The sequence below is a fragment of the Gekko japonicus genome, unplaced genomic scaffold, assembly GCF_001447785.1.
Source record: "Gekko japonicus isolate JY-2015 unplaced genomic scaffold, Gekko_japonicus_V1.1 scaffold42, whole genome shotgun sequence".
Classification (NCBI taxonomy): Eukaryota; Metazoa; Chordata; class Lepidosauria; order Squamata; family Gekkonidae; genus Gekko; species Gekko japonicus.
The window spans coordinates 124,629-147,805 of NW_015165831.1; the positions used below are offsets into that span (position 1 = coordinate 124,629).

A 23,177-nucleotide genomic window follows, 5' to 3' on the forward strand; every position below is an offset into this window, starting at 1 on the left:
GACAGGAGACAAGTAATTGGCAACTTGTAGGCTGAATCTGCTCTTCCCTATCCCTGGGGGCTTCTCCTCCTCAACATAAGGCTCATTATCAAGGGCCTTCTCCCCATTAGACACCTCAGACGCTCTCTCTGTCTCTTACAACATGGAAAGGGCTTGTTAACGCCTTTCCTCCTGTGTAAACTCCAAGAGTCTGCCCCTTATTATGTCCTCCGCTGCTGTCTCAAAGATGTAGGCAAAGGGTTCTTCAAAAACCCTCTGACCCAGTACAGACAACACCACTGGGCCCTCAGAGATGTCACCTCTTACATTTGAGGTGTTCGTTCCTCATGCAGAAGCCAAGACTAAAGCCAATGAGAGCGAGCAGCCATGTGAGGGCCACAACTGTTGTTGTTCATGCATGGAAGGGGGAAATGGGGTTGTGCCTGTGTTTAAATGTGCCCCTTGCCTGTGTCTGACCATGACCGGAGAAGAAGACTTTGTCCAAAACCTCTCCTGGCTTGTGAAGTCGGTGGGTGAAGCCAATGTTACAGGCCTCTTTTGACCCCTTGCCCAGTTCAAAATATATATCCTTTTTTAAAAACCATGGTCCTGTTTCCTGAATGAAATCTCAGCCCTCTGGCCTGTTCCAGAAAAATATCTCAAGACAATTTTAGCTTTCAGCAGGCATGTTCCCCTCCGAGTAATTAGGATACTTGGGCTCAGCTAAAGTTTCACTGACTTGAAACTTTTGTTCAGTGGAACCAAAGAGTCAAGTACTTTGGGATTTAAGTGGTTCATAGATTAAGCTGCCCTTGTGGTTTAATGCTAAACCAAACCTTAAAAAGTGCTTTCATGGAACAAGACAGACTGTCCAGCGTTTTTTTGTGACTGACTGCCAGGAACCCTCCGGTGGACCAGAAGGAACCACCAAGCAAAGAGTGCCAAATCTGGCCCTCAAACTGCCTTCCAAACTCCCACCTGCTCCGAGTCATAACCTCTCCTCTGCACAAGGACATCAGTTCTCAACCAATCCCCCCCTTCCACCGCACAGAATCCAGGCCGACTTGAAACTACATTTTCTCTCTTTTAAGTGACTGAAATTCTTGAAATAGTTTCACAGCCTACAAGAAAGGTCCTCTGGACTCCGCTGTTATTGAGAAACACGTTGCCAGCACAGTCCCGAATAGGTTCCCTTTCTAGTATGCAGGGCAGTTTCACAGCCTAGATAAGGAGAAGTACAGTTCCTAACGAATTCACAGACCATGATTACAGCAAAGCCCAATCTCAGCATCTGCCCTAAGAGCAGCTTATGTACAAATTAGGACCATTCAGATAGGTGAGGTGAGAGCTTGGCACATTTTGGGATCAGGCCTCGGGAGGAGGACAGGATGCTTGGAATTATCGCACCGTCGCATGATCTACAGTAAGCTTCTCTTCCATTGTAAAGGCTTGTCAAAAATGGATGTTTTTGTTTTGTAAACAATGACAATAGCTACTCCACCAAAAGCTTAAAAAAAAATAAGCAGAGGAAGAGGAAAAAATACAGACGTGTTAAAAAAGGACCCTCAACAGCTATCGCCATTTTTTTCTTTTATACAAAAAAGTTGCAGACAAAAGACTTTAAAAAAAAAAAAACACCAAACAAACAGAGCACGGGGTAAATGGAAAACAGGAACCTATATAAATTATACAGGCAAACTTGACGCTAGTAAATCCTGTCTGCTGTTTCTGAAGCAGGTATGTACAGTCCAATTGAACAGTGTTTACTTTTTTTCTGGTTCAATAGTGTTAAGATTGGTTTGTACTATACATTGCATTGATTTGGACTCCTGCTACAGTCAGGAAACAAAATGGTACCCAAAGAAGCAATATCCGTTGATCACCCATGTGCATTGCCTAACTCCTCTTCCATCAGACCGGCCTTTCTTTCTGATCTGAAATGCTCCAAAGCCACTCCTGGGAAGCAAGGAGGGGGAGTGACATACCAAAAAAAAAAAAACAAAGAAAGAAAGGAAAAAAATACCTTTTTTTTCTCCAAGAGCAAAAACAAGGCCTAACTTGCCACCTGGCCTACTCTGCTCTGACGCTTGTTTTCAGCAAGACAGAGATCCTTTTGGAATTCTACTAGGCAATGTGACTGACTACAGAAGTAGATTTGGGAGCTGGAGGTGAAATAAAGAAGCCCAACGGAACCAGTCTTGTCTCAATCACATCTGAAGCATTCCGTAATGAGAGACAAAACTGCCTATCGGTTAACACAAATATAGATTTCTCTTTTTTTGTTTGTTTGTTTGTTTTAAATTTTGCAAGACCATCACAGGCTAAAGGAATGTTGCTGTTTTTGTTTTTTTTTAAGGGAGGATTTACAGTTTTGTGCTTGGATGTACAGAAGAGAGCTGAGAAGGCGGGAAAGCAGCCTGAGGATTGATAGCAGCCAAAGGATAAATGTTGTTGTGCAAAAGGTCACCGTAGGAACTTCCGACAGGAGTCGCCGCAGCTAAATGCCTGTAAAGCTGCTGTGAACTGCCTGGGGAGGTAAGGAACTGTCTCTGCACCATGAATGAATGGAGCGCCAAAGGCTGCATTAGTGGAGAAAGCACTGTCTGGTTTTTCAAGTACTGCAGAGGGTGAGAGTACCCGGCGGGGATGCGGCTGCTCAGGCCGCTGCAGAGAGTCCCTGGGTACAAGCCCGTAAAGATGGGGCTTGAGAGGGGGAATTTGTGACCCTCCAGCATGCTGCCGGAGGGCAGGCCGTGCACCAGTTTGCCACCGTCAGTCTCTGGCTCAAGACCCTTGTCTTTAGCGGGTGCTTCCTTTGGTAAGCGCAGGGGTGAGACGGCACGGATCTTTTTTTCTGACACGGCTTTGTCCAAATCCTCCAGGCCGCGCTTCAATGGCCGAGCCGCCCCAACGGGCTGGATATTTGTTTTGTGGCTAAGGATGGGGTGGGACATGCCTTCCATCTTCCTCAAGTTCTGCGGCTTGCCAGACCTGAGGAAAGGCTCGCTGTGCTGCTTTTTGGGGGCCAAGACAGTCATCGGAGGGACACGGCAAGCTTTGGGATTACAGTCTACACCCAGAGGCTGGCCGCTCAAGGTCTGGAACGGGGGGATATTTTTGCTCTCCGGCTGCCCTGCCGATGCATGCAAGAGGCCAGGCCCCAAACCCTTTGCTGTCTGCTTGTGAGAACTTTTTGGAAGACTCAGATCGGTCGGCTGATCGTCTGCCAAGGCTTCCAGTGGGGTCTTTTTCTCTGGCTGATGCAAAAGAGGGTGATAGCATAAGTTGCGCTTGTCTGGGTGCTTGTGCTGAGGGAACATGGACATGTTTTCTGACTTTCTGTACATGTCCCGAAGGAGGTACTTGGACGTCTGTTCATTATTAAGGTGGTGTTCTGTATGTCTATAAAGACTGTGCAGGTGAGGAGACGAGTAAAAGTCTGTCAAGAAGGTGGGCATGTGGGAATGGTGGAGGCCTCTCTTCTCATTCATTCTGTCTTTCATATCCTGAATTTCTGATTTGAGAGCGTAGGATTCAGCTAGAGTAGTCAGGTGTTGCTTGGTAAAATCACAGGACTCTGAATCCACCTTCTTTAACAGCAATTCATGCCTATAGGTTTCGCTCACAGATTTCCTTTCCTCTGAATTCTTGGGCTTAAAACTCTGCACATGTTGGATCACAGAGGGCCTGCTGATTGCTGTGGCCTCCATCGCAGGGGCATGAGGAGCTTGGGGCATGCTCAGTGACTGCTCTTCTCTGCTGCCCAACTTTTTCTTGCTGATTAAAGGAGGGGGTGAGCCGTAAGGATAGCTGCACGAGAGGTTTGCCCCACTGACCTGCGACAAGAGCTTCTTCTTTGCTAGGGGCGACATGATGCCCGGGTTGCCTTTGGAGTAGAGCAGTGGCGTGTAACTGAAACCGGGGTCACCGTTAATGGAACCCAAAGGCTCTTTTTCTTTGAACATGTCAAAATTCTGTACCACAAGGACTTTGGGGCTCTGCTTCAGTGCATTGTGTATATCCTCGTTTCCTAACTGGTCCACCTTGACTGTGCAGTTCGCAATGTAGTCTGCCATCTCTGGGAGTTTATTGTCTTCTATCTCATTCTGACTTGGCAGCTCGACAGAGGAGAAGTTACTGAATGGAATATCGTGGGCATCGCTTTCTAGGTAGTTGGCAAATCTCTGTGCTCTGGGTTCCTGCTTTGGTTCATCCAGGTCCTCTGGTGGACTGGATAGTTTGCTGGCTGTTGAATCCAAAACAGCTTCCTCATCTGAGGGCACCAAAGTGCTCGGAAAGGAGTCCTCAGGTGGAACCTCTTCCTTGACTTCCTCAGTGTATGAGTCGGTTTCATTTGGTTCGGCCTTTTCCAGAGGAGTTCCTTCTGCTTCGTCTGGTGCTGGAGGCTGCTGCCCTTCTACGGATGGCTTCGTCTCCTCGACTACACTTAGTTCAGATAAGCTTTTCTCGTCTGGACATTCTTGATCCTTCTCTTGTTCGGATGAAACCTAAAAACAAACAAACAAATAAATTCAATTGCTAGTGGTAAGAAAGAATAAAAAGGTAAAGGTTCCCTTGCTCGAAAGCCAGTCGAATCCGACTCTAGGGTTGCGGTGCTCATCTCCGTTTCAAAGCCGAAGAGCCAGCGCTGTCCGAAGACGTTTCCGTGGTCATGTGGCCGGCATGACTAAACACCAAGGCACACGGAACGCTGTTCCCTTCCCACCGAAGTGGTACCTATTTATCTACTTGCAATTTCTTGCTTTCGAACTGCTAGGTTGGCAGGAGCTGGAACTAGAGACAAGAGCTCACTCCATCATGCGGCACCCGGGTCTCAAACTGCTGAACTACCGACCTTCCACAGCCTGCAGTTCAGCGTCTTAACCACTTGAGCCATAAAAGAAAAAAAATCCTCCAAAATTTAAATCTGGGACACAGTAGAATCCCTTAGAAACAAATGTCAGTCCTCCTGTTGAAATCTGAAAGCTTTAATAACCACTGTCAGATTTAAACAGAGACATTTCCCTTATTAAAATATTAAGAAATAGTAGTCCTCTTTAGGGCCATAATAAGATTTATTCAATAAACATTTGTTCCCAGACTGCATAAAACAGGGTCCCACTGATCGGCTTGCCTGGCAGCATTTTGCTGAGGTTATCTTTTAGTTAAGGGGACAATTACTGCCTTCACAGTGCAATCTAGAAATATCTAAAATACCATACGTAAGCATATAACAAACCTCAAACACGGCTGGTTTTACAGCTATTATCTGTACTTTAGATCTAATCTCAGAATGCATCATCCCTCTTAAAATATTTAAAATGTGTAAGTGGGACGGGGGGAAGGGAGGGACAGGGCACTGCTGCCAACACACTAAACAATTGCCTTTGCATCTCAAGGGGTGGTGGGGGGACCTGTTTTATTTAAAGATTAGAATAAAGCTGTCAGTGTGGTGCAAGAGCGTTCTGCCCTCTCCTCCGATCGAGCTTCCTTAAGTCAAAGCCAATATAAGGCTTTATGCTCCTTCGTTAACAAAGCTTGTGCACTCAATTCTTGCTATTCATTCCATTATGCAGACGAATGAACTGTGACCTGGGAGGTCATTAGAGTGCTCCGTCTGTGATCAAGCTGACTGACAACCCTTTTCAAAATGACTGTCTTTCTCCTCAAGCATGCCTTGGCAGAAGGCAGTCAAAAAGCTGCAGTCCGGTCTGGATTCTTCTGTTACTGTTGTTATGTTCCCCCCCCCCCCCCTTTCTTTCTTAGCTGCAAAGAGTTATCATCAAAAATGCTGCATTAAAGGGCGTCGGTCCTGTGATGCAAGGCAGCCAATGAATCAGTCCTCTCCAAGATTTATGTCTTTGCAGCTGCTTTGAAATTTCCCCGTGTGATAGGCATTCCTATTTCCTATTAGTTAAAGTATCTGTTACTCATTGTGACTGCTTCCATGTATATTGCATACATAGCAGAGAAATACAGCCTTAAAAAACCTTTTGGATTTTGCAGTCCAAATACCACCATTAGCCATTTTGGGGGGGGAAAACCCAAAACCTGAGCATTGGTCTCTAGAGCTTACACAATTACAGGGAAATACCAGACAGATGAGCAAAGCAGAAGGGAAAAAGGACAATCATGCTTAATAACATGGGCAAAACTTGGATGGAAGTTTCTAGCTATGGTTCAGCCGCATCATACAGCAGGAACACTATTCCTGAAAAGTACAATGCTAAACTGTAATCAACTAATGCAATTTTTATAAAACCATTTTTTTAAAATTAGAAGTCACCAGGTGATTTTTATCCTTCCTTCCCTCTTAAGAAGATAACGGAGAAATACATAGCTCTTTCTTCCTCTGTTCCTCACAACAACTCTGGGAGATAGCTTACATTGAGAGAGAGAGTGATTGACCCGCAGGTATTTGAGAAGAGGTTTGAACCCGATTCTCCTAAATCCTGTCCCAACACTTTTACCACGACATCACGTTCAGTCTCTGAGATGACTTTCCCTTCCAATGTTCACACTGAAAACATGTCCCCTCCCCCTTGAAATTATTCATTCTTGAAGAACATTAGAAACCACATGACTTCTCAAGATTAAGCAATTTAAAATCTTACAGCTAGGGAAGTACTTCCATGAGACAAACCAGCATGTGAATGTTTCTCATCTCTGCAAGAACATAATCTTGGAATCCGGTGCAACACAGATTACTTATTTATTTATATTTCTTTCAATTTATAGTATTTCTTTCAATTTAGAACCCGCACTCCCCAAAACCGGCTCAGAGTGGGTGACAACAATTTATAACATATACATTATAAAAAAAAACTTTCCAAAACTACAACATACGATTAATCAATTCAATAAATACACTAAAATCAGTAAAAAAGCTATACAATTTAAGATGGCATAAAACTCATATGGAGGAGCAATATACAAATGTCGGATAAGAAGGGGTAAAGGGGGTGACTAGAGGGAGAGGGGAAGGAGGGGGAGGCCAAAACTAGCTGTAGCCTATTGGCTAGGGGGCCAGTGATCCCCTCAACCATAGTCCCAGTGGGACAACTCTGTTTTGCAGGCCCTGCGGAATTATACCAGATCCCACAGGGCCCTGCTCTCCTGGAAGAGTGTTCCACCAGGCCGGAGCCAGGGCTGAAAAGGCCCTGGCCCTCGTTGAGTACAACTGGACATTCTTTGGGCCAGGGACCATCAGCAGATCTTGATCACTTGAGTGTAACATTCTACGGGGGACATACCAGGACAGGCGGTCCTGAAGGTATGCCGGTCCCTGACCTTTATGTGCTTTGAAGGTCAGCACCAGAACCTTGAACTTGATCCGGTCCTCAATCTGGAGCCAGTGCAGCTGATGGAGGCAATATACGACTCAGCTGGTTGGATAAGCGCACTAAAGGGTGTTCCTGTCACAATCCTGAGAAATGTGTGGCTATGTCTGTGTGAGTCTCACAACTCTCTATCCCCCCATAACAACAGTTTTGCATGTGCTATTGTATATCCCCAATCTACCATAGAGGCTTGCCTGGGTAACCTTGGGTCAGTCACACACTCTCACCCTCACTAACCTCACAGGGATGTTGTGAGCATAAAATGGAGGAGAAGAGAATGATGTAAGCAGCTTTGGAGATAGGGTTGGCAGCCCCCAGATCCAGGCAGGAGTTTCCCTGCTTTTGCGGGCTCCAATTCGCCCCCAGTCAGCTGGCCAGGGGGGAAGCCCCGCCCCAAGCGCAACCATCCGCCTGACCACCCCTCTCCCTCCCCTCCCACCAGTTTTAAAGGGCTTTAGCTGATTGGCAGGGACCACGTGGCCCGCCGATTGGCTGGAGGAGAGCCAAGCGACCCCAGGGAGCAGTGCTTGAGCCAGGATGCCACTTAGGCAGGGGCCATTTGTCACTAGCAAGATTTTTTTTTTTTGTGCCCCTGATGTCCTAGGCAGTTGCCTAGGAGGACATGCTTGTGCAGCTTTTTTGCCTGCCTTGCGTTGCAGGCCTAGCCACTGAAATAATTAGGTTCACAGTTCAATGGCCTGACATAACTGTATACAGAACATTTTCATTTTGCCAAATTTTACTTTTAAATAAAGTTTTGACAAAAAATTAATATTTTTTTTGCTTCCAAAATTCATGATGTGATGAGAACAAGCCTAACAGTCTTCAGGCTTTTGCCTACCCATTCCACACAAAGAATAACAACTCCCTAGTTCAGAACTAACTGCAATTTGTTCTGAATCCTAAATCAGGCAGGTTAACAAACTATTGTATGTTTTGTTGCCTTCAAATCAGAATTCTAAACGATGCTTTAATCTCTCTTTAGAATTCAGGTTCATAGACAAGAAACAAACAGCTGTTTGTAAAACCATGGCTGCGGTCACATGGAGCATTACCCACGCTACAGAGACGGAAGATAGGCGGATTTTCCGGGCGCGATCACAGCGCCACATCTGGGAAGCGTCAAGATCCCGTGGCGAACCTGAGGCTTCCCGCCGAAGATGCAGGGTAAAAAACTAGTACCTCCGAGGTACTAGTTTCCGGAAACCGCGGGGCAAGGGCGGGCGCCTGATCGCGTTTCCCGTGGTAGGTGGTGGCATCCGGCGCCCACCCATGTCCCGTCGCTAAAAGGGTTTTTTCCCAAGCCTCCACGGGATGCATACAAGCACCAACGGCGCATGCGCACACTTCGTTTAAAAACAAACAACACAGCCCCCTCCTCTTTTCCGTACCCCCCCACTCCTGGCTCGGCCTGCTCGAGAGGAACTCTCTGCACTGGGCGGCAAAGGGGGAGGTGCGGGGGGGGGCGTGGCAGGAGTGCGGCCCGGCTGAAGCTCCTCCTGGAGGGGACCAGACGGAGGACACATTGCATTCCTCTGCAGCCCTGGAAGGGGTTAAACCCGGAGCCTTTTGCTAGGGAGGCCACTTCTTTGCCGCGCCGCAGGATTGTCCTGTGATTGGCATCTCCCCCCTAACCACGGGACCTCTATGGGACCTCGACGGTACGTCTGATCGCGCAGCCGTGCGTTATTTTGCTCCAGGGCAAACAGCCACGCTTCCCCCCTGCATTTTCCTGCCCGTGTGACCGGGGCCCATATAAGGTGGATGTCACAACAAACTATGGTTAATTCTAAACCAGAAAGCTTTTAACCATAGCTTGGTTTACAAGAGGAGAAGAGAGAAAAAGGAGGACATTGTAAATCCAAGGACTTGAAACCCCACTTTCATCACAAACAAAATAATGGCTGGTTTGCAACACCCTAAAGCAGTCAATGAGAATGAAATCGTTGCTAACACTGTCCTACAGGGAAAAAGTTAGAAATACCCCCCCTTTTTTAAAGTAGGAAAATACAGGCCTCTGGCAACCCAAGGGTTAAAGGTTTTTTAAAGCATTGTTCTGCTCCTGATAAATTTGGGAGAATCTGATATTAAAAACATCCACATTACAGTCTGACAGGAGAAAATAATTACATTCTTGCAGTGGGAAACCCACATAATTGCATTTTGTGTTCTTTCTACTCTACTCCCAATCTAAGAACTTGACCTATGACTCGTATAAAAAAAAATAACTGCAGTTTAAGAAAGCAGGAAATTTGAGATACCAGACAACAAAAGCAAGGAAGTTCAGAGTTTAGACTGACACTCCACTGCTCGCTTGTTACACTGCATTTAGCTATTAGGGCACATATGGTATGCAATGCAACAGAGGAATTCGCTGATCCCCCCCCAGTAAATGACAAGGCACAAAGGGATGAACAAGGTATGGAATGCTAGTCATAACTTTGAATTTCCGTGCTTTTGGCAATCTGTGTTGCAATCTTGCAGAGGCTTAAGCAGATCTGTATACCTCTCTCACGTGTATTTTAATCAAGATCATGCCTTTTCTAAACTTGTCTTAGTTTACTATTTAATTAAAAAATACAAAGAAATGTATTGCAAAGAAATGTTGCAAAGAAATGTCCTCATTGTGAAAGTGTAAAATGCATCTTCTCATTCAAGTTCAGGCTTCCAGCCACCATGGATCCTTTGTGGCAACTGCGCCTCATTTGCAAACTAGCAATGGGCAATCTGTAGCACTGCCAACTCCAAGGTGGGAAATTCCTGGACATTTGGGAGGGGTGCAGCATGGGGGACAGGGTTTGAAGACAGGAGGGACCTCAGTGGGGTGTCCACCTTGTAAGGCAGCCATTTTCTCCAGCGTAACTGATGTATGTGGTCTGTAGAACAGCTGTAATTCCAGGAGATCTCCAGGCCCCACCTGAAGGTTGGCAACCCTAGCAACCCACCCTAGCCTCAATATGGAATTTGGCTTACTAGATTAATCTATCAAAGAAAATCTACCTGCCCTCAGACCCCCCACCAGTTTTTATACTTGACTTGAACCTTGTGGCTCAATTTGTTTTGCAAAGTTTTCCCCACTGGATTTCATGTAACAGGTGTTTCTTTTTAACAGCACTGCCCCTCAAAAGGCTAAATTGCAAGCTACAGGGTCCTGAGAATGGCAATGCTTGCAATATGAGGTTCTGCCACATGGGGGCAGTGTCTCCAGAGCATTTTACTATATAGAAAATAATGGGTAAAAGGCAACATCTTGTAGCAGCCTTTCCCTGTCAAAGGTGGTTCTGACCATTGGCTTTACACTACTTACTCACTCCTCCCACACATACCCAGTGTACGTGAACTGATGTGCACAGAGTCTGGAACAGGTGAAATGAATTATTTTTGCTCCTCTGGTCAAACAATATTGTTGTAAAATTTATCCTGGTTAGAAACTAACTCTGGTAACCTGTGACATACAAATACAGGGTTAACTGAGTTAGCCCCCTTCCCCCACAGACTAGAATTCTAAACAAAGATTAAACACTGGTTTACAATCCCAGATTCTACAGGGAAATCTAACTCCAGTTAACCTGCATAACTGCTTTCATATGTCTCAGGTAACTGAAATTAGTTTCTAACCAGGATCTTCTGTGCAAAGAGGAAACAGCATGGTGCCTGTGTGAGGCTGACAAGAAACTGGGTTCATGCACATCCCCATTTAATGCTAGCAGAAAGTGATGTCTGAATGCATCCTTAGCACTTTTGTGCCTTTCCATAGTTTGAAAAGTCAAAAAATCCAACAAGTATTCTTCAGTTTTGAGTTGGTGGGGGGGGGGGGGGGGGGGGGGATTGATTCCTGCATTACTTTTTTGTTTTACAACAGGCTCCTAAAATGCATCATATACAAAAATATAATTTCAAAATGATTTCCTGCAAGTTGCCTAATACATGTTTGACTAGTGCCAATGTGTTTTACATAAATGGAATATTTCCTGGATATGTTGTCATTGTACTGATACACATCAGAACGGGTAGACCATTCTCACAGCACTGTGCACTTTCAGGGTTGGATCCTGTCTAAATTTCATGCACAGAGGTGCAAACCTGCCAATGAAACTTGAAATGCTGCTCTGAAGGGATAGAGGCTGAAGGGCTATCATGGCAGGGGGAAATTAATGAAAACTGTCCACTCCCTTGTGCAAAGGATCCAAGACTCACAACAACAAAAAGTATCACAAACGCTGGCCCCAAAGGTAACTAATGGACTGTGGAAGATTTCATCTTCTAATTCAGTGGTAGATTTTATTTCTAAATATATAGTGGTCAAAGCAGTGCCGCAAAAAACTAAAACCATTAATTAAAAAAGGAAAGACAAAAACTAACCTCAGGTGCATCCTGGGACTTCTGTGCATTATCTCTTTCTTTTTTGCTCTTTTGGCTTTCATTTTTGATCCGTTTTGTTCCAGACAATTTTGTCTTACTTTCACTCTCCTGGGGAACATTATCTTGTTTTCGAGGTTTCACAGGAGGTAGTGGCTTATCTTCCTCTCCTTTAATAAATCTTTCATATGGCAGGATTAATCTAAAGAACAAATCATTGATCAGTACTAGAAGTTCTCACCGACAAAGGATAAAAAAAAATGCACTGGCTACAAAAGAGTTCTTTGTAATAACCATTTTGTAAAACCTCAGATAAGAATGTTCAGTGTCCAGATCAGAAGCTCAGTTTTACCAAACTACAACTTAACCCACTGACTGCTTTCCATAGTAGGCCAATTCACCAACAACCAGCAACTAACCCAGTTTTGCCACCAAGTACACAGTTGTCAGGAAATCATAGCCAGTCCTGGTCCTCTGATGAGCATGCCCAGATGACAGAAGCATTTCCAAATATCTGTTTCTTATGTATATACTTCAGATTTTAAGATATACGCTTAAAAATAATAGAACAAAGTTTGAGTCCAGTGGTACCTTTAAGACCAACCCAATAATATTTATACCCATAATAGAACTTTGTTAGTCTCAGAGGTGCCATTGGACTCAAACGTTGCTCTGCTGATTCAGACCAACATGGCTACCCACCTGAATGTAAAATAATGTAATGGTCCCAGTCCCAGACTAATCCAGCAAATAAGCATGGCTCTTCTTAAGCCTGAAAGATGGGTTGGATAAAGAGTTGAGTTTCTCTCTTACATAAGACCTTAAGAAGACTGAATTGGGCCAATTCATGCACTGGGTCTGAATTCTTGAAATGGTTACCAAACTAGGTTTGGAACTAGACACTTCTTCCTTCCCCATTCTGGTGCTGCTTCTTGATGCCTCCTGCTGTATCCCTCCCATAGTCCCTACGTCATCTACGCGAGGCCATTTTTGACCATCTGCAGCATAAAGATATAGATGTGGTTTCAGTGAAGCACATGCTAAAAGGCAATGATGGACACAGAGCTTTCCTGCCCTCTTCCTTGCCCCAGTCACCTTCTCTGAAAAATTGACACTGAAGGTTATGGCGTCAACATGGACAAAAAGCCACGAGTCCAGAGGGGCTGCAGTGAAGAGTTGGGCAAAATCACTCCCATCTTCTTCTTCTTCTGCCTGTGGTGTTACTGTGGTTGCAAGAGACCTCTGCCATCGGCTTTTGGGAGGTCTCAGGGGCTGTGAGGGGAAGGGACACGGGGAAGATCTGCCCACTGGCCAGTGCCTTCTGCTGGCGCTTCACTGTATCTAACCCACTATGTGCAGAGTGGTGTCCACATATCTGAAAAGTGGAGGCAGAGTAGAGGGGGCAGAGGGGCTGGAATAACTGCAACAGGAAGTGCAGGAGGCAGCAGGCCCTTCCACAGTCCATCCCCTACCACAACGCCTCTACTGAGTAAAAGTGATAGTTGGCTTTACAATCTGAATCTCAACTTGAGAGGTAAAAGTTTTATAACACGTTCAACATGATTTAATTAATAATGTCTGTTTGCAGGACTAATACAATACTCAGTTTAACATCTACAGTCTGAACTTTTAATACGGCAATTAAAAAAATAGGTTTCTGTGAAGAGAAATACATTATTGCTTTTTAAAGTTAGCAATCTGTTCAAATATCAAACTTCCTTAAGTGTAGCTTCATCTATGGGTTCAGGACAGACAACTCTTTTGCTCAGACACAGATTTCACACACCCCCCCCCCAATTGTTTCAGAACCAGCTCCAAGTCATGCAGTTTTAATTTAAGATACTTTTAGATGTTCAAACAGTTTGGCTTCAAGAGAGCTGGGATCAGCTTGCTTGCGATTTCACATTTTAATAAAATGCAACATAAATTATGTTAAAATGTAAACCTAATTTATGCCATATTAGAAACAAAATTCATTATCTGAGCATGCTCTGACATGAGTATGTGCAGAGAGGCGTGAATAATACTTTCGAGCCCTGAATTTGGCAGCGGGCCAGTAATGAAGCTAAGCAACATCCACAGGGAATATTGGTCTTCAGATCCCATTACAGACGGAGTTTAAACATGTTACAGCTGCTAAAACTGAAAACGGCTCCCTCTATGTAGGCTTAGCGAAATAATACAGACTTTGCCAAATACTTGCTTCCCACTGTAATATTACAGTTAATGTTTATGTAATAAAAAGAAGCATAACGAGGCAGAATAAGAGGGGAAATACAATCTCATTTGTGCGTGAGATGGCAAATTTCATCAATAAGAAGCTCAAAACATTTGAGGAACACTATAGCATCTTCCTGTGCAGGGAATTTTTAAGCCATGGCGATGAGATTGGGTTTCACCCTGAGCGCTCTCTCTCTCTCTCTCTCTCTCTCTCTCTCTGTGTGTGTGTATACCTTTTCTGATGTGGGTTAGAATAAAGTAACAGGTTTGACCAAAATACATTTTTTTAATGGCAATAGTTGTTAGCATTGCGGAAAGGGTTGTTTGACTTTGTTTGGTTGCCATGGGAACATGTGGGCCACTAGCAATCTACATACTCTGTCTGCAAATTTTTCAAAAGCTGCTCATAGCTTTAAATTAGAGGATTCTACTAAAACCCACCACTGGCCTTTTTTAAAACAGAATATTCTGTGTGATCACCCTCCTGGTTTAAGTGGGAATAGGAACAAGGCCAGACTTGATTAAGATTACTCAACTGTTAGCACTCTTTCTGAGATACCTTTTGTGGCGATTTTGAATTTTGTCCACCGAAAAAAAGGAAAGAAAGAAAAGCATTCTGCCTCTCTGCTGTCACAGGCACCCCCTCGAACTCATTAGGTCTAGTGATAATTGGGAACCCTGGTTGACAAGTTTGACACTGGGAATACGTTTCCATTTTAGTGATTTTGCACTGAGCGCAGCAGCTGGCAGAGAGACAGCAGTAAAAATACATTTCGCATAGCTGGTCAAAGGCCTAGCACCAACAGCAGGAAATCTGGAATTAAATGTTTCTTGTATCTGGAGAGAGGCATGACTAAGGTAAAAAATGAATCAAAACACAAGGATAGCTTGTTCTAGGGTAGACACTTTGCCCGCTTCTACAGAAAACGTTAATTCACTGCTATTTCTCTACAGCAACTGGGATTTTTTTTAAAAAAAGAAAAAGCAACATTAACAAGAGAACATAACATAACTCTGTATTGTAAAGCTCAGAGGGTTAAAATGAAGTTTAACACTGCGCACATTTGCAGTTTGACAGAGAGGTTTCCATTTGCTAGAATTTTCAGTGAAATGTTTTCTCTCTCTTCAGTTAGCCTGTTACGGTACAACACAATTACCCACAGGATGTGATCTTATCATCTGATTATTAGAAGCTGTTACAGTACAAGAGTAATAAAGCTTGTGGAACATTCAAACCCTGGGATAGTGTGTGCGTACACACACACACACACAAAATATTTAGTCAAATGTAGGCCAATATTGCCCAACACAGGAAGAATCTGCTTCTCTGCTTTACAAACAATTCCAGAGAACATCAACATGCCTGTAATTAGTAGCTTGTTTTTCTGTGTTAACTTGCTGTTACGCTGCTGGAGATCTGACACCCCCCCCCCCCCAGTATGAGATAAAAGGAAGCATTTCCCAAACCTGAAACCCAAAAAATGGCCTAGAATGTGCACAGACTCAGAGAACCTGACCAATTACATCTGAGGAAGAGTTCTCAAAAGTGGCTGTGTTTGTCAGATGTAGTGAGGGAGAAAGACCTATGAGTTCATGAGAAGGAATTTTGCTGAACCAAGGGAAGATGTGCTCATGTGGTTACAACAATATGTTAAAATTATTAGTATTCACACAGAACCAGTCATGTGTATACTTTCTTACATACATAGCAAGACAAAGGTCCCTGCCCTTGAGAAGCTTACAATCTGAATTTCAACAGGAAAGGCAGAGGAAACAGGAGAGAAAGGCAAGGGCATTCATTTCCAAGTATGTCAGAACTGTGTTGGTTGGTGGGTTTTGGTGGTGGTGGTGGGGGTTGACCAGTGCTTTCATCATAAATACAACTCAGTCCTTAAGATTAATAAAATGAATTATTTATAGGATAATTAACATAACTAGAATGTGTAGGCAGTAGCATATTAAAGAACAATCCTTTTACAGGCAGCAGATTTCAGAACAGCACGGAGCTATTTCTCCCCCCTTGGAATAATACAAGAATAACATTTTCCAGCCCAGAGCAGAAACAGTAGGGAAGTCTTTGCCATCAGCTGAGCTCCTGATTAAATTCAGTGACTGTGAAAAGCAAGATTATCTCTTTTTTTCTTTAAAATAAAGACAACTGTAAAATCAATGCAACTTGGATGAACAAATCAGTGTTTTATTAATACTGATTTACTACAATCAAAGTGATATTACGTTTAATTGTGGCTATCCCCCGCCCCTTCAGGGAAAAAAGACAAGATTTTGCTTGGCTAAACCTTGAATTAAATAATGGTGCCTGCTATGTTGAGTTTTTAGCTTTCTGCATCCTCTGATATAATGAAAAATTCAATGTACTTCTCTGCAGCTGAAGTCAGAGGTCATCAAATCTATTACTGTAATGTAAGTAATCTGGCTTTCTGCCATCCTTTTAAAAAGGAATGGAATGGGGGGGGGAACCAGGGAGGCAGATAATTTTGTATTTACAAATTCTAAAATCCTCTGGGGACTCTATCTCATCTCCAACAAAAGGGAGAAACTTCACATTAGAAAAATGTGTTTCACAGCATGTCAAACATGTCTTCATCATTAGTATTTCATAAAAGACATTAAGGGGGGGGCTCTTTTACTTCATTAGCCAACATTCCTTCCTCATGCCATGGGAAAAATATAGCTCCAAATTTTTTTAAGAGGAAAAAGAGATGTATAATTGTTTTATATGCTTATTAATGCCTATAGAGAAAGAAAGAAGGGGAAAAACCCAAAAATGAATTATGAACCTGAAAAGTTAAATGAATACAAATTAGGGGGTCCAATGTGAAAATCAATAAATATACAATATAAATATTATAAATTATCAAAAATACATGTATTTATTACAAATTAGTTTAAAAACAAATATAGGCCCAAATATAGCCTCAATAAGAATTACAAACTGTACAATACACACAGTTGGGACCTTATGTGACCCTAAAACAGAAGCGTTTTGGCCTAGATGTTCAATTAGGCACTACACACTAATTGTTACACTGGCTCCATATTTGCTTTTGGAATTGAATCTCCCGAACCAAAATAGGAGGGTACACAACTGAAATACCACTTTGGTTATATGTACCTAACTTAGGCACAACATGAGGCTTATACAGGACATCCTTGCCTTGTGACACTGATATTGTGTCACTGATACATAATTTTCACTTGGTCCTAAATTGATTAATACTAGTATTGCAATAATTGAGCCTATGTGCAACATTTATGCTTGACCACTGAAGAAGGCCAGTAGGCTGAAACATGTCTGTTTTAGGGTCGCATAGGGTCCCAATTGTGCATATTGTATGACCTGTAATTCTTATTGAGGCAATATTTGGGCCTATAATTGTTTTTAAACTAATGTGTAATAAATACATGTATTTTAAAAAAATTATTAATGCCTATGCCAAACAACTATTCTTTTAAGCCACACTCTGTTGAACAGAAAACAGTGGGATAATTCACTGTAATAGGGTTACAAGAACTAGATTCGAGTCTAGTAGCACCTTCAGAGACCAACATTTTCAAGGTATAAGCTTTTGAGAACCAAAACTCTCTTTGTCCGATACAAGCTTGACAACACTTAACACAAAGGCTCTTACATCCAATGTGCATAGAGTACAAGTAACGTGCAATCTTTATTTCCCAGTTTTGCCGCATAAGACCACATGATATCATGCCCATGTATGTTGCACTTTAGGTAAGTATGTCCAACGCATATTGGCAAACAATGCCTGGGAAAAGGACATACATGCCTGATTCCACTATCCCGCCACAGACTGTGTATCAGCGCTGAAAATACACATGGAAAGGGCTTCAGCTCTTAATTCTGGCCGCACTGTGCTCACATATTAACAAAGTGGAACAGATCCTCCAACTATGCCTATTTAATACAAGACAATGCCTATTTTTCTTAATATACAGGTAAAAAAGAAGGGGCCAAACTTAAGTACCTAGCAAAGATGGCATTTGCTGAACTCTTCCTTCATCTTACCAAAAAGACTGGCATTTACTCTCAAACAAAGATAACCTACAGTGTCATCCTAACCAAATTAATGGGCTTAGGAGGGAGAAATTCTGCTTGGGATGGCACTGCTAATGGCACATTTCAAATGCATAGTGTTATTTTTATCTGTATTTCTGATTCTGCAGGTAAATTAATTAGTCAACACATCAGCTTGCACTGTTCTAAAGTTCAAATCTAATATTTACATTCCTGGCAAAACCAACCCAGGATACTTTTGTTCTCAAACAACAACACCTCATTCCTTGTAGAAAGGTATCCCTTTACTGCTTTAATCAACAGTTGGCACTGCAGCCCAGCAGAAGGGCTGCCAGATACCTCCCATACTAATGAAAGGCAGGAAGGACTATGGGCGGAAGGAAGACAAATTCAATCATTTTTAAGTGGAATAGAAATTTGGAATGGCTAGTTCACACCAATATGATGACTTGGATGACTAGCCTAAAGCAATTGTCTTCGTGGTGCAATCTGAAGCAGTTATACCTTTCTAAGTTCACTGAAGTCAATGGATTCAGAAGGATCCAACACTGCTTAAGGTTGCACTGTAAATCAGCTTCAGATATTCCCACTTTGCTGAACACAATGCCTTCAGTTGAAGGAGGTTGTGGATTCTGCCCAGGTCCAGATTTTCTGAGATCCTTTTGCTTAAGTTTCTCTTTTTAGTATTCTCTAAAAGATGCTTGTCAAAGCCGGTCAGATGGGAATTGCGCTAAATGTCCTCCACTTTCTATTTATGTGTCAAAACTAGCAATAGCTGGGGAGGGAATTTCTACTGAAAAATGCTTAGTGTGGGCCAATAGTAACTTATTTGGAAAAGAAATCATTCTTAGTATCCTCTTTCCCCTAGCTGCTTCAGTTCCATGTCTGGCTGCTTCTTATCCCTCCTTCTTGGATAGTCACATAGGAGACCCCACCCGATCAAGGATCATATTTTGAATGGAATGACTTCAAAGTGCTAGCTAACTAATCAGACTTGACTGGATGAGAGCATCCTCGAAGGAAAGACAGGGCAGTCTGAAGCAAGTAAAATGGATATTTTGCAAGGTGTGATCACAAATGGTCCAGGAAAAAGGAGGTGCTTTCCACACTATTGTTTGTGAAATACAGGAAGTAGTTGTAGTTTAGACATAATCTGAACTCTTGACAATCCAAGGACAAAAGGAAAAAAAAGTTATATGCTCTCTCTAAATTTAGGCAATTCTGGGGCAGGTGTGTATGTGTGATTATGGTTCCCCGATATGCACAGGGAATGGCAAAAACTCATTCTTGTGCCCTACTTTTGAAACTGCTCAGCCCAAGACCAGGCACAGAGTAGCCCTAAACCCTGGAAGGGAATGTCCTCCTTTTAGACAAAACAAAAACACTTCATGCGTCTTTTACTACTGGCTTTCATGCAAGTTCCAAATACTGCAGAAAATACCACAAACGAACCTTGCAAAACACACACACACACACACACACACACACACACACACACAATGTTCTAAGACTAAAGAATTAAGAAACTTCTCTAAGGGGTAAACAATTACATTCTTCTGTCACTTGATACTTTAATTTTAATATTTTTTTAGAGGGCAGGAGGAGGAGGAGGAGGAGAGAAACATGCTTTCAGATTTCTCAATAGTTCTTTTGTCAAAGCATCCATTACTCACATAATTGAAAAGATGTTTGTTCAGTGGCATGCTTGAGAGTACAGTTATTTAATCTTAATGATAAAGCCCCAAGGAAAGAAATAGTAGAAAACCTCTTGTTATTTATCAAAACTGGAAGGGAGAGGAGTAAGGCCATGGCAAATAATTGATCTTCAGCCTCTCCCACTTGATGGAAAACTAGCTACACAACCACACAAATTGCAAACATTTCCCGAAAGACAGTTAAGAGTCCCTAACTGTTTTTAGAACAGGTGACAAGAAACGTAAGGAGATCAGAAACTGTTACTTCAGCTAATGTGTTTGCTTTTAGTTATACTTGGGCTTCCACTAATGTATCCCTAGGAGAGTAGCAGAGGTGTTTTCCTCCTTTATAAACCAAAGTTCATTTGTTTCAAGGTGAGCTCTTGCGGGTTTTCAATGTGGTGAAGACTGAATGAAGAAGAGCCACCCAAGGACAGCATCTACTGGTACACACCTGTACGGCCATGAATCTCCTGCTCTCCCCAGTCCCAGAAGTGACTTTAAAACTGTTTTTAAAATATTTTTAAAATGAGGGGAAAAGAATAAACCATATTTTGGCACTTAAAAAAAATTAACACAGCAGTCTGTTTGAAGTAAGAGGAGAGGAACAAAATGGACAGCTGAGCTAGTATCTGATTTGCCAGAATGCATGTTGGTTACGCAGACTGTGACACCCAAAGGAAATGGGGTCTCACGCTATAAGGGAAGAATTTGCTGCAACTTTCTCTTTTGATATTATCTCTGGATCCACTCTCAAATTGAATGTCTGACTGCACAAACCACATTTGGTTTCCAGTTTAAACAGGTATCACTGTATTTGCAGCAGTAGAAAAGAGTAAGAGTCCAGTAGTACCTTAGGTAAAGGTAAAGGTTTCCCTTGCTCGAAAGCCAGTCGAATCCGACTCTAGGGATGCAGTGCTCATCTCCGTTTCCAAGCCGAAGAGCCAGCGCTGTCCAAAGACGTTTCCATGGTCATGTGGCCGGTACACCGAGGTGCACGGAACGCTGTTACCTTCCCACCGAAGCGGTACCTATTTATCTACTTGCAATTTCTTGCTTTCGAACTGCTAGGTTGGCAGGAGTGCTCGCTTTTTCAGACACTGTATTTGTAGTTTTGTTATATGTAAGTGGTTTTATGTCTATGACCTTCACTTTTTTTTAGTTATGGCCAACGGCCAGTACAAACACATTTATTTACTTAATAGAATGATTTGGTTGTGGGGGGCGGGGAAGACAGGAGCAAACAAAAACAGAACCAACCTAGCCAGTGTGACAAAGAAAAATCTCCTGTTTGGCTTTTCTTGGTTAAACAAAGAACTGGTTATAGTTTACAGCATGGAATAATACTGGATTAATTTTCACCTCAGGATGTTTTCACACTCAAGTCTATCCTCCCTCCAATAAATAATCTCACCCATATTAATTACAGCTTGTAGTAAAGATAACCATAAAGATTTGTATATAGACATTATAATAGGCTCCTTGGTTTCTCCTTTGAGGAGACTAGCTGTTAGCACTTACAGATGTCTTCTGAAACGCACACGCTTTTTACAAAAGTTATCTCTGAATGCTTTAAGCAAACCGAGCCATTTTTCAGCTGGAATACTAGACTCTCTTGTGTATTAAATTACTTCCCAATGTAAGAAAACATCGTTACAGCTGTTGCGCAAACCCATTTCCAAGGCCTTATGCTGACCTAACTTGTTTTTGTGGGTAAAAATAGATTTTTGCTTTTCATTTCGTGGGACGGGGAGACTAGAAGAAGAGACATTTTACCTTGCATAAAATTCTTAGAGGGATTTCAATCAGATATTCTTTAAAAAAACACAGCGAAAACCAGGGCTTGAACTGCTTGGATACATTAGAAATGATTGATCTGAAACCAAGACAGATTAGCTGATCCTTTTCCATTCCAGGATCCGTAATCAGAAGGAGTGTGATGGTCCAGCCGTAAGGCTGCAAAGGGACCTCTGACGCTTTCCCAAGCATCAGGTTACATTTTAAAATATAATAAACCTCTTGCTGTTATGGCTGTGGAAGGAGGCCCTTTAAACCAAGAAATCAGTGTAACCAATAAAAAGGACCATCTGTCTGAGTATGCGGGGAGTCCATAACAATAGCTCTGAGGTGTCAAGTGCCCCATTCATTTCAATCCAGCTGCCTATGATATTTTAAATGTCAACATTGTTAACGGACATTGCTGCTTATTAGAGCATGCAGGAAAGGAAAATAAACATCAAAACAATGTGAATAACTCGCTTCCAGTGTGTCCCTAGATGGAGAAGAGTTCACAAAGCACTAGAGGGGAAGAGTAAAGGAGCATTTCAGTGGTGAAACAAAGATAATATCCTGCTTTTAATACACTACAGTAAGTTTGCATGTGTATGGGGGGGATCATTTTACTGTGCTGTATGGAAAGGCCTAGCTATGGCCCTGTTTTCCAAAGTTTTGGAAATATACAGAAGCACAATGGGGGAAGCAGGGGAGTAGGGATGCCAGCCTCCAGGTGGGACCTGGAGATCCCCTGGAATTACAGCTCATCTACAGACCACAGAGATCAGTTCCCTTGGGGAAAATGGATGCTTTGGAGGCACTGTACCACACTGAGGTCCCTGTCCTCCCCAAATATTCAGGAGTTCCCAGCCTGGATCTGGCAAACCTATCCCCCATTCCCCACCAGCAGCCGGGGGGGTGTCTGTCTACCTTACAGGGGAGGAAGGTATAGAGGAATAAGATGAGGTATTGAAAACACAAAGGCATACAAATTCCCATACCCCAAGGTCTTAAAAACTCTCATGTATAATCATAGGGAGGGGGAAATCAAAGATAATCAGTGGGCTTCATCAAGGGATTAGGCTCCATTAGCTGCCACAGCCCAAATTTTCATGGCCTTCATTGGCCCTGGGTTCTTTTTTCATAGCACTAACAAAATTTGGTTTCCAAAACTATCTTGTAAAAGCGAACGTTGATAGAAAATATACACAAACGTTCTTCGAATGTTCTGATATTTACCGAACATTCGATATCTGCATTTTGATATCCTATGGCAATTTTATTTCAATATACTATATGAGATATTCTATTCCAATATTTCAAATGTAATAGATGGCATTTGACAGGTTTTATTAGTTGGCATGCAATAGTATTTAATATTTAGGGTTTGCAGCTGATAAGCAATGGAGTTTGGTATTTGCTTAATGGCAGGCAACAGAATTTAGCATCTAGTAATATTTGACAGCTTCTCAGTATGACATTTCATATTTGACACTTGCCAAATGAATTTTATTAATTAATTAAAATACTTATACTCTGCCTTTCCTCCTGGCTCATGGTGGCTTACAGTATTAATTACAGTATTAATTAAAATATCACATGTTAAGACCAAAACTAAAATAACAAACTCCAAATACCTTCCCCCCCCACAAAATGAATAGCCCACAAATGATGAATAGCCCATCAAAAAACAAAAACAAAACAAAACCCTGGCAAACAAGTAAGACCTGCAGGGCTGAATGAAATCAAAGAGATGACAAA

The 23,177-nt window shown here is 42.6% G+C and overlaps 1 protein-coding gene across 2 annotated transcripts in view; it reads right to left on the minus strand.

The window, feature by feature from the left end:
• Positions 1 to 2,060: 2,060 nt before the first annotated feature.
• The window catches only part of ARID5B (AT-rich interaction domain 5B), a 261,009-nt gene continuing 239,892 nt past the window's right edge, over positions 2,061 to 23,177 (minus strand). For both annotated transcript variants that reach the window (XM_015410813.1, XM_015410812.1), the window contains 2 exons: positions 11,682 to 11,880; positions 2,061 to 4,487 (listed from right to left, as the gene is read on the minus strand). In XM_015410813.1, coding sequence (XP_015266299.1) covers positions 2,343 to 4,487; positions 11,682 to 11,880 — 2,344 coding nt within the window. In that variant the 3' untranslated portion in view covers positions 2,061 to 2,342. The remainder of the gene's footprint in view (positions 4,488 to 11,681; positions 11,881 to 23,177) is intronic.